Source organism: Dermacentor andersoni, chromosome 8 (genome assembly GCF_023375885.2).
Source record: "Dermacentor andersoni chromosome 8, qqDerAnde1_hic_scaffold, whole genome shotgun sequence".
In the NCBI taxonomy this organism is placed as follows: domain Eukaryota; kingdom Metazoa; phylum Arthropoda; class Arachnida; order Ixodida; family Ixodidae; genus Dermacentor; species Dermacentor andersoni.
The window spans coordinates 157,594,088-157,606,387 of NC_092821.1; the positions used below are offsets into that span (position 1 = coordinate 157,594,088).

Here is a 12,300-nt window from a genome sequence, read left to right on the forward strand (position 1 = left end):
TGAATAAAAAGAACCAAATCACAGCACTTCTGTGAACTTTTGTTCAATGTTGCACATTACAGATGTCATTAATACATGCTTTCTGTTATGAGAAAGCTTCCATTAACTTGTGTGCAAATCGATCGTTGATATCGTTGATAGAACAGCTTGTTTGTTCGATATACATCCTTGTTCCATATACATGTCATATATATATATATATATATATATATACATACATAGACGAAGAGTGTTTCGCATCAGACCCGACGGTATAACATTCAAAAAAGAGAAGGTGAACGTTATGGCATATATTCGCTTCTTTTTCTTTTTTTAAATATGTATATATGTATGTATACATGTATGCATAATTTCCAGAAATTTTTTTGCTATGCAATACAATATGTCTATAATGTTCCTCGCCACCTTCTTTGTATGTATGCTATCTCCATCAAAAAGAAAAAAAAAGGATTGTTGCAGGATTTTAGGGCAGGTATTTTGTAGCAGTGCCTTTTCACGTTCTTGAGTGGCCTCGTTCGATGCTCCGCCTGTGGCCAAGCATCGCTTGGAAAATGCATCGCTACAAAGTCACAGCCCAGCTGGGTATATACTTTTCTTGGCTCCATTCTTTGTTGCCATTGTGTCATTAGGAATTGAAGTTCCTTGATTCTCCCTGATTGCTATCCTCACTTCTCTTTCACCTAAATAGTCACTTCATAATTGAATTACTTACCTCAACTAAGCAGTTAATGTGGCTAGCTGGCTCATGGTATTTATAGAGTGTGTTGAATCTTACAGCAGAACACAAAGTGACAGAAACAGAGCACCTTCCACAATTAAGGCCACATTGTTCACCTGCTACAGCAAGAATGTCTGTATGTACATGACGTTGGCACTATGTGAGGAAAAATATTGCCTTGTGATGTGTCCACGTGGTCAATAGTGGGGAACGGCACCTCATGTTTGCTGCAGTTGACTTGACATGAAGTCATGCCACACTATCTTTAGGCATTACCCTGTCACAATTAACTGTTGCACAGAAAAAATTCAGGGGTATTACGTGTCAAAACAACAGTCTTATTATGAGGCACACCATGGTAGAGGACCCCAGGTCAATTTTGACCATCAAGGGTTTTTTTAATGTGCACCTAAATTGAAGTGTATGAACAACTTCGATTTTATCAAAATGTGGCCTACGCGGCCGGGTTCGAACCCGTCACCTCGACCTCAGCAGCGCAACGCTACAGCCACTAAGCTCCCATAACAGGCCTGTTGCTCACAGATCAAGGGACGCCAACTACAAACACACACACACAATGCGTCTTGTTCCTTCTCTGCCTCCATCTATTGGTTGCGTTACACACAAATGCCTCGAAGGGCAACAGCTCAGGCTTAAAACAACCAACATTGTCTCATGAGGTATAATGCTCGTAAGCAATGCACAGGCAACGAGCAATACTGTAATATGGGCTTATTGTGACTATAAGGCACATAGACGGGCTTTAACGGGTACTGGAACGCACAGGCGCTTTTGCATTTTACCCCCATCGGAAGGCAGCCACTGCGGCTGGGCATTGAGCGCTCAACATTGTGATGGTCATAGCGATTAGTCTGCGTGACGAGTGCTAGCTTAGTAACGAGTAGTCATGAGCGTCAGACTGCTTGTAACGCGCCGTTCAGATTTAAGATTCCAGAAAGTAGCGGCGGTGACATCGGGAAGAGACGAAGCCTCTCCTACGCGTAAAAACGTACCGGAAAAGGCTCAAACCTCTCACTTTGAACTTAAACATTCCACTAAATACGCGAGGTATACATCGACTTAACAGGCATAGCCCTCGTAGCACATTACGTTAAGTGCATAACGAGGTATAAGTGACTGATGCTAGGCTGAGCAAGGAGTGAAAACGAAACATTTATGGGTACATTGTGGGTTAACAGAATGAGTACGGGTTACTGCTGTACACAATGAAGGTCGTCGCGTCTTCGGGCGCGCGAAGGCGTCGCTGCGCTTCGGTGGGAATGTGGACGTCGCTCAGTCTTTCATCTCGCCGTCTTCTTCCTCTTCCTCAACGCCCCTGACGTAGAGTACGTTGTTGCATCGGAGCAGTACCTCGCCCAGATTGCCGGTGCAGTTGCCGTCGATGTACTCCTCGGTGTTCGCGAGTTGCAGGTTCATGTAGCCGTCCACGGACACCAAGTAGCCCTTGTACTCCATACCCCACTTCAGCTTCACCATCACAGGCTTGCCGGTCAGGCTGTTGAGGAACGGCTTCGGGTTAAGCGGCAATGATGCCATCGCACACGATCCGTCGATGCCTTCGGTATAGACAAGAAACTTGACAACGCAGCCGATGTAGCGGCAACGCACAAATAACGCCAGTTCCACGCTTTTCGGACAGAATGACGCTTGGCTCTGGATTGGATTGGATAAATGAGCTGGCTTCTCAAGAGCATGCTTAGGTGTTTCCTAACGTTGGGTGTTTCCGGCGTCCGGTTACACATTTACTAAAATTTTATTAGTGCTATGTGAACGAATAAGGTGATTCTTTCGTGACCTTTATAAGGTTGCCAAGAAATTGTTAAGTTAGTGTCGTCATCTGGCGATGGTATTGAAAACCTACGCGTGTTCGCGCATTGGCGCAATTTACAAAAGAAGTGTAAAAGGCTGTTTCACATGCTGCGACTGCAACGACGAAAATCGGTGCTGTCGCACACGTCGCAATGCGATTTTTAGAGGGCTCATTTCACATGATTGCGATTTCAACAATGCGACCACGCCAATGTGACTGGTGCGACGCCCAGGGTTGCTGACTGCCAGGTTTCGTGGCACACGCTGCATAATTCTTTTATTGTAGTGAATAAAACGTTGACATTATAATATTATTGACTTCTCTTGATAAGAAGCAAATAATATGTACGTTTACTAATTTGAAAACGTTAGTTAAGATTTGTTTTGGAATGCGCGACGGCAGTTTCTGTAGTTCAGTGCGACATCGCGCACGTAAACAGCTGTTCGCAGGTGGTTCAGCGCTGTGTGTTGTCTTATCTACCTTCTATGACCGTTTCGTTCTGCCTGCGCTACAACAATCTACAAGATGACCTATCGACAAGTTCATATAGCTACCCTCACCGCTTATGCAGTATTCGGAATTCGGCTGCCACGAAGTTCTCGTGTCAGCCCAACAAGATCCTCGCGCTACCCGTGCTCGGCGTCAGCTCCTGGAGAAATGATGCGTGTATATTGCCCGTAATTGCGCTTATGTGGTGCCTGCTCCTAGCCATATTCTTGCGCCAAAAGCAACAAGAAGCACCAACCCGAAAGCCCGCGTGTGCCCCTGAACGAAGCCTCAAATGATCTGTGTGATTACTGGACGTGGAATGAAAATTGTGTTGTGAAACTCAACCTTAGCGCTAGCCTGGTTCATCCATCGCCGTGCTTGCGCTGCGAATATATATATGGGAGCCCTCTCTAAACATTTCTAAAGGCGCAAAAGCCGACGCATCAAATGTTTCGAGCAGTTACCGTCACTTTTGTAGAAACCTGTACGTTGTAACACAGCATTATAAAAGACACGCTTCTCGTCCACTTTGTGTCTCGCGCTGGTAGTATACTCGGAACTTCTAACAAGAAGACCATATCAATACGCGCTATTCATAATGCAGGATCCTAGGCCGACGGTAGGCGCACTTGCCGTAGAATTTTTCGGCTTTCTGCTCAGCCTCGCACGCCGCTCACGGTTAGCCTATCTTGTGGAAATAAATATTATTATTATATTATTAATGTTATAAAACATTATAGTTCCTTCGCTGTAATTTATAGCAATCATCCAGATTTCTTAAGCTAGTCATGCATTTAACATGTATTAGATCAACATTGTTACGACATGCTTATGGGAGTCATTTCAAACTAGGTTGCTCAGCCAGAGAAAGTACAAATGCAAGTCTCAATGTTTATTCCAATTTAATATTCCTAAACAGATTATAGTGGCAGAATTTTATGCCTGCTTGCACTTCCTGCAATTCAATGTTCAGAGCTGGAAAAACTGAATCCTTTTCTTGCTGTCGAAAGGCTGATTCAGTGTGGATAGCAAGCTATAATTATTCATTTCGAGAGTGTTAAGCAATTACTATATCTCTAAGCTTATCAATGCGTTTTTGTTCCACGAACACATTTAAGTTTTCTCTCTCCCTCTCATTGACAGCCATGGAATGAAACCGTTCACTTTCATAAGTATCAGGATGCAAACATTCTAGAGTTTGTCCTGAGCATTTGTCGGCATCCTATAGTGTGCATGTTTGTATCAAGTTCTGGTGTTACAATCGCAGTGATCTACACATATTGTTATATTGCAACAAACAAATTTATTTAACTTTGTTTTCAAATTTGCAATGTGGCCATGCAGTAACGACCGCATTAATAAGCAAAAAAAAAACTGCAGATGCAGTGTACGTGTTGGAATCTATGCGAAGTGAAGTTTTTGTCAAGTGGTCAATTAAATGCTGTTAAAGTAACTGCAATATATACAATTTGTCTTATTTTCAACATCCAACATGTCATCTTTTGCAAGCTTTGCTTATGCACCGCATAGGTCACAACCTTAATGTCATGTAATCTTTATGCATTACACTGTTCACAAACCATACCGAAATGCAAACGGCAGTTAATGTACATGCACGCTGCGAGACATCAACACAGTGACGTTTGTTGAGCAAGGAATGGTGTGAGGTGTATGCAGATGAATGAATGACGTGCTTATGTACTTATTTATTTATATACCTCGCAGGCTGCAAGGTTGGAGTATTATACAAGGGGGAATAAAAAAGTTGTTACAAAAGGAAGAAGGGCACAACATTAAGACAAAAAACAGCAATAAGAGCAGTACCAATACATTGCACCAACTAGCCCAACGTGTTTTACTGGCGCAACATTATACAATACTTAACAATCAATAACAGAAAAAGTTACTGCCCATGCACCCTGTACAGACGGTGAACCAGCGAAGCTGAAATGTGCGGCCCCGGTGTTTATCACTGGGTTAATTCCAATGGTTGATTAAGGTCTTTCTATATTATTGGTTATGTCTGTGTTTCTTAATGAGGTTATGCACATGTTTGGCTTGGGTTTATCACATTGTTTATTTGGAATGCCACACATTGCACTTTGCAAGATCACCATCATGGAAAGTGCAATGAGTGGTTCATTGTGTTAATCCAGCGGGCCCATCAAAGTCTTTCTGAATTATGTTACGCACTTGCGTTTTGTAATGCGTTAATCATAATGTTTATGACTCAGTTATGCACTGTAGTTACCAAGTGACACACCGGGGCTGCACATTTCATTTAATTAAATACAGGGACACATTTTCGAACCTATTGGGAAGTCGGAGAGAGACTGCTGCATGCGCGCTCTGCTGCTAGAGAGAAACAACGTCACTATCGGTCTAGCCAATGGCCCACCACACCTTTGCTGCGAGATAATAATGACATCATGATCTTGTCTTAACCCCATCCCCCTCTGTGTCCCTTCCCTGCAATAATACGCAGATAAATGTATGTTTGAAATGCATAAGCATTTCTATGTCTACCCAACATGAAATTTCTCTGTCCATCATGCAAGGCGAATGCAATGGCTTACACCCCCTTAAACAATGGCTCATACCCCTACAGTAGGGTTTTTGGGATCGGACCACGAGTGTTTCGCCTAGGCATATACAGCTTCACTGTAAAAAGAATGAACACCTTTCTGCTAGAGACCAAGACAATCATGAGGTGTATAAACAAATGAAAGTTTATTGAACATGCCGAGTAAATGCTGGTTGACAAGCAATAAATCGAATTTACACCAAAAGGAGAAGCAAGATCTGATGTGTGTCCATACTGATCCCAACAGGAAACGCATCCATCTCTGAAAGTGTAACAGCGGCCATGCTGACACAAGATTCTCCCAGTGTCTTTGCATCTACAGCTTCCATGATTTCTCTGGGCAGCCGATCTCCACAGAATGCTAGCTTCTTCCTCTACAATGCACTCTCCACATCTGAGCGTGCATTGTAGAGGAAGAAGCTAGCATTCTGTGCAGATCGGCTGCCTAGAGAAATTACGGAAGCTGTAGATCTAAAAATGCTGGGTTAATCTTGTCAGCACGGCCTCCGTTAGAAATGGATGCATTTCCTGTCAGGAAACGCACATGAATTTTTGCTTCTCCTTTTCGTGTATGTTCAGTCTATTGCTTGTCAGCGAGCATTTACTCGGTGTGTACATTAAACTTTTGGTTGTGAGATCATCTCGGTTTTCTTGTTCGTCCTATGTGTTCTCTGGTGCCATTTGCAGCCAGGCTATTCATATTTTTTTTAGACTGCAACAAGTCACTTTAATGGCCCTCATGATACCTTATAAAATCTTTTATTTGGCCAATGTAGCAAGACTGTACAGTGTGAAGCAGTAAGAACAGGGTACGTTAACTTCTAATTAAAAGGTTTATTGTGAAAATGCAGTGATCTATAAAGGTTACCACAAAGTAGTACAGCAATAAAACCTGATAAAGACTAGTGCTTGATGAAACCAAACATAAAAGCAGGAAAGGGAGAAAATACATATAGATATACAAGTCCAGGGAAAAAGAACATTGTGATCACCAAGTGTGCAAGTGGCTACCTTCCAGGAAACTCATTTTTTTCCCAATGGCATGGAACTGGAAGAATGTGCTTGCATCAGCAAGCTGTCAGTCTGTCTATTGGAATAACAACAGTGTTTCTTGAAAGGTGCTGGCATGCAGGATTGGCAATTGTAATGATTTTTTCCTGCACTTGGAATTTTTCTCTATTTTCTTTCTGTAGCATTTTTATTTATGTTTGGCTGCATCAAGCACCAATTTTTATCTATCCTTCAAAGATGTATTTCTTTTTCTGGGGAAATCTGTTGCGCTTTAGTTAATAATGAATACACACAAACTCATCTAGTTTTCAGTTATTATGTCGGGCTTATAAGCCCGCTTGTGTCCTGGAATATCTGCATGGCTATGTATCCTGTAATTTAATTTCTGGCCATGTGCTTGCAAGTCGCGTGTCAATCTCCTGATTTTCCTGACAATCTTGTATGATGTGCTGGCCCAGACAGTTTCTGGTGAATCCATGCAGGGTGTTGTACAGGGTGTAATCTGCACTACAAGTGCTGCTTTGAATGCTTTCATTTCAGTTTTTACAGGTGTAGGATGACCTGGAGTGGTACTCACTTATATGGGGTTTAGTTTTATGTAGTGTCATACTACTGTTACACTGCTATTGCCAGATCAGTGTACTATATGTGCCTTATGTTTGCTTGCATCTTCATGATTAGCAACCTCCTCTGTGTGTTTGGCAGTTGCATATAGTCTCCTGGCCTAATTTTTGCCCCCATATTTCACGATATGGGCCTGTTGTGTTTCAAGTTCAGGTACTCCCGAGGTTGTGTTTCTGAAGGGAGCGGTAGTCATCTTTGCATCTCATATGCTAGTTGGCATAGTATGTTGGGACGAGGTTCTGAGCTCTTGAGACAAAGAATTTTGCTGCAGGCTGCAACTCTACTCTGTCTAGGTGCTTGTTCGTTAGCTCTTTCTCATAGAGGTCTTCAAGCATGGTAAAGTTGGAAAGACCTATTATTACTACCTGATGCCTGTATTCGATCAGTTGTCTTTTTTGTGTGCTGCTGGTAATTCATACCGTACTATACCTTGGACACAAGCACAGCATCTGTGATTTTCCATAGTATCCACTCGTACACCCCCATTATTTCGAGATTATTCTTTTCACCAGGTGTGGAAGTTGCGTCCAGGCATTGCATAATTGTTTCACCCACGTGCTGGCTCTGCCGTCATGGGCTTACACTAGCTGAGGATTTGTAGATGTTGACTTGCAGGCATATTTGTCCAGCTATGTGGATCACAATGTGTAATCTGGGGCAGTTCTTGATTCTAGTCTTTTTTTTTCCGCCGTCGATATGAGCTGACTTATCAGAAAGCGAGAGGCCAGACTGGCCAAGAAAGTCTGCAGTGTTGTTGAGGGCTTGTTGCATCATTCTTGATTTCTGTATAAGATAGCTTTCCCACAACTGTAATACACCATAGGCTGTAGTGTTTCTTGTAGTATGCCCGCGTTGTTGGTGTGTGTGGGCCAAATGTACCTCCAACTCTCACCTGGAATTTTCTGTCTTTCAGAAATTTACTGTTTAAGTGCTCTACCAGAAATGTTTTTGCTCATCGTTCTTCTTATTAGAGTAGCATGAGGTACTGCTGTTAAAAGCCTCTTCACTCTCTTCATTCCTTCATAAGCGGTATTACACAATGTCCTGCAATAAAGTTTGTGCTGCTTATGGCCCACTCATATCTGCCAGAAGGGACAACTCTTGAAAAAGGTTTTCGTTGTGCTATGTGTGCGACGTAGCATGAGCATTCATGCCTTGACATTTATACATCTGTAGAACCAGCTTCCTACTTGCTATACCTGATCATGCTTATTTGTGCAGTTCTGTTGAACAATACATATTGATCCAATGAATATTTACACACTCGAATTATCACGAAAGATGGTTGTTTTACAATTCTGCCCTTTGCCTTCTATTGGTGCATAAGCATGCCCCCCTATGCAATAGTATTTTGAAGTGTAAGGGTTCAGTGAAAGGTGATGAACTAAATCTAAGTGCAAGAGCTTTTTTTTTTTCACCTATGACTCCCACCAAAATACGACTTCCATGGCTGGCAAATCAACCCCTTGCCTTGTGTTAGCAGCAGAATGCTATAGCCACAGTGGCAGGTGAACAAATTGAAGAACGATATGTCTGTCTATAATTCTTTTTCTTGCCTGTATGTAAGTAAAGTTTGGAATAAGTTTGTCACTGCAAACAAGCCCAGTTTGTGGTCTTTTATTGAATAAACCACATGTTGTGTATAGTTGAAATGCAGAAATTTGTTCTAAAATCCTCGGGTGATATATGTTCTTGCAAGTAGCATGGTAGTTCATTACTTATAAAGATAGTAATCGCAGCGGATATCGTTACATGGGTTTACACACCAATATATGTGATCACAAACTTATTAGAAACTTACTAGAAACATGTAAGGCATGAATGTTTCTGCACACTTGATCAGCTGTGAACGTGCAAGAACTGCTTCTACTGGCTGACTTCACTGCACAGTTTTGATTTACTTTTCTTCGGCGTGTCGTTTTATACTGTTTTATCCCCACAAGAACAGGCCGTTTGCCTGGTTTTCGCATAGTTGCACGAGTTCTACATGATTGTGCAGGAGGGTACGTTGTCACTGTGCCACTATAGCAAGCAATTTACTTAATCTACTAGCTGTACAGTTAATTACTTGCAGAGCAAGTGTTCATACAGATGCAGTAAGGATACAAAGTCCGCAACATAGTCAATGTTTATTGGTTTCTGTGCAAGGAAAAAAAATTCTCCAGTGAAGAGGTGCAACTTAACGCGCATGTAATATTTTATTCAAGCCACGGATTTAATGCTATCGTAGCAAATTCATTACGACAGCTTACACTTTTGCTCTGTCAAATTTAATAAGAGGCAAGATAAGCTTTCAAGATGCATCGGGAAATTCATGCTTGAAAACCGACAAGAAAATGCAACTGAACGGTGCCGCGTTCAGCGCAACGTTGAAACTTCGGGTACTTTGCTGTCTTGTCATTTGCCCTTGCCGAGGTTGAAATAATTCAAGCTGCTCCGTAAGCGCGATTTTTGCATGCTACTCAACAAAAGAAAATTGTGACGACCTCGTCGTCTGCTGGGGATCGAACACGTCCTAGCACTGACAACTCACAAAGGCGTACGAAGCAAACGTGAAAATGCACTTTATTTGCTGCGTACCGTGTCGACAAATGTACATAAATGGGAGAATCGAATATGCGGTACAAGTTTTTTAGTCTCCCTTCGCGTACGTACCGAATTCGACAATCCACGTCTCCGCGCATTGCACTTGTCGTGCCAGAAGCCATTTTCCAAAACAAACCGGCGAAATAGCTCCGTTGACAGCTCTCCGCGCAATTTCGACGGAAAATCGCAGCGATCGGTGCGACGGTGCGACCACGACCCACCGTATAAGGGGCGACCTGCGCGTGCGGCGCTGCGCCAGCGCCGCTGATTTGCTTTTGCTTGTGTGGTTTTTTTAGTTTTCCAAACCGCCGCCGCGAACAGTGGCGCTAGTGCTCACCCCCACCTCCCCAAACCCCGTGGCCGGCCGCACGCACGGGCAGCAAGCATTTTTAGCGAGAGCACGGAAGGACGCAAACGCACGCGCACGAAACAATCGATTAGCTGAGTGCTTGGTGATCTGTTGGTGTCGCTAGATCTTGATTACTAGATTCTATTTCAGTGACACTGTGATTCTCAGCCCCGTGGGCGCCGTCTTTCGCGTTTGCGGCTTCATGCACGATGGTTTACTTCTGCATGCCGTTGTGAGTCAAGCGGCCGAGCATCAAGAGGAATTTCATTTCATGAGTTCCCCGTGACCGATATTAGGAACCAATGGTTGAAACCTGAACAACAACAACAACAAAAAAAAAAAAGATTGGCTGGGGCTTAGCTAAGGTTAAGCCTAGATATCTCGAAGCGAAAAGGTTCGGTGATGCTTATGGTTTAGCTTACAGTTATGCTTTATGATTTAGCCTATTACGGTTTCACTTATGGATATGCTTTGGTAAGCTTATGGTTATGCTATACGTGTGCCTTGTGTAGTTATGCAAATTGCTTATCAATTATATGTACCATAGTTATGCAGGATTATTAATCTTCTTTATTCATCATTGTTGGGCACATTGCCTTGCGATTTCTGTACAGCCATAAAACACAGCTCTCTGTATCGGTAGTATCACTCTCTTCTCCTTCCATGTTGAATGCGCACGCCTGTTCTCTGGCAAGCGGTTATATAGTCGGCCTCCGCGATAAACACGCGCTTGCGGCGAACGTCAAACGACGACGCATAGCGCGCAGCAGTGGCCACCTGCGCCGACTCCGAAGACGCTTACGGAGCCAATTCCGACATACGCCGGCTCGCGCGAAGCGCGGTGTTGTAGTGAAGCTTTTCGTTGCAAAAGCCCAACTCCAGAATAGTGCTTAAAGTGTAGTGACTATCTGTGTGATGGTACAATAAAGCGCCCTTGGAATTTTTCAAGCTATACTTTCGTTATCATTTGGTAAAGCGGCGTAAATAAATACGTCAACAACAGCACATTTTTTACGATTGTGGCATGCACTGCAATTAAAACTACTCACGTTCTGCCGCGCTCTCAACGGCACGTCACTTCAGTGAACGTGCCGAATGCAGCAAAGGAACGCGTGGGCCCTGCAAAGCGGTACGTAGTGCTTTCATTGCGTCCGGCTCAGACCTCGGCTAGCGCGGAAAGGTCGTGGCCTCGATCACGACCTACTGTGTTGTACTGACCTACTGTAAGTGCACACCAGACCATACTGGCACCACAGCACTAACCAACATTTTAGCAGACAATGAGGGAAAAAAAAAAGCTCTAAGGGATTACACTATTTCAATCCTAGCAGCCGCGCGGTCGCGCCTTCAAAGTAGTTTCAAATTTGATTGCACTGCACAGCGAAGATACCAAATATCTGGGGCATGTATCGCATGTATCGACGCGCATTTTTCTAGCCGCACCCTGTTAATAATGTGAAATGCCGAGTTTACTGCAGCTCCTCTGCGAATTTTTACCGTCATCGCCGTACTCCTGAAGGCAGGGCCGGAGCGTTTCGGGCGTTGCTGTGAGGGTGAGCACTGAGGGCCTCTACCGGCACGCTTGGCCCCTACTCAATGATCACGTGGTATTTCTTTGGCCGCGCGCTGCCGTAGGCGACCACAGGATGCACAGGTCGCTGTCGTGGGTGCGACTGTGCGACCAACCGGTTGGTCGCAGCCGAAAATCGGGGGGGTCGGCACTACGACTGCGATTTTCATCGCAAACGACGGAAATCGCACTTCCGGTGCGACGAAAATCGCATCATGTGAAACAGGCTTAACTGTGCAGTTTATACGGACGGACGGAAAAAACTTTAATGGAAAAAGGACCTGCGAGGTTGCCAGCCCGGGCTCAGGCCACCCGGGCATTGTGTGCGGTGAGGCATAGCCTTTCCACCGCTGCCCGGGCCCGCTGGATAGCCCATAATTGGTCGTGTAGTTCTGAGCTAGTCAGAGCGCTTAGCCATCGCTCCTCGAGAAGGTCCGGTTCTATGTTGTCCTCTACGTATACTGAACTGATCTGTGTGCACTTCCACAAGATGTGTGCCATGTCTGCGTGTTCGTGTTTGCAGAGCTTGCAGCTTGCG

General features: G+C 44.0%; 1 protein-coding gene and 1 long non-coding RNA gene across 2 annotated transcripts in view; one reads left to right on the forward strand and one right to left on the reverse strand.

The window, feature by feature from the left end:
• Window positions 1-12,300, forward strand: part of LOC140219923 (uncharacterized) — a 264,088-nt gene that overhangs the window by 220,053 nt on the left and 31,735 nt on the right. The window lies entirely within an intron of this gene.
• Window positions 1,872-2,401, reverse strand: SmF (small ribonucleoprotein particle protein SmF). The gene has a single exon (XM_072284189.1). The coding sequence runs from the start codon at window positions 2,273-2,275 to the stop codon at window positions 2,012-2,014; it is 264 nt and encodes an 87-aa protein (XP_072140290.1). The 5' UTR covers window positions 2,276-2,401; the 3' UTR covers window positions 1,872-2,011.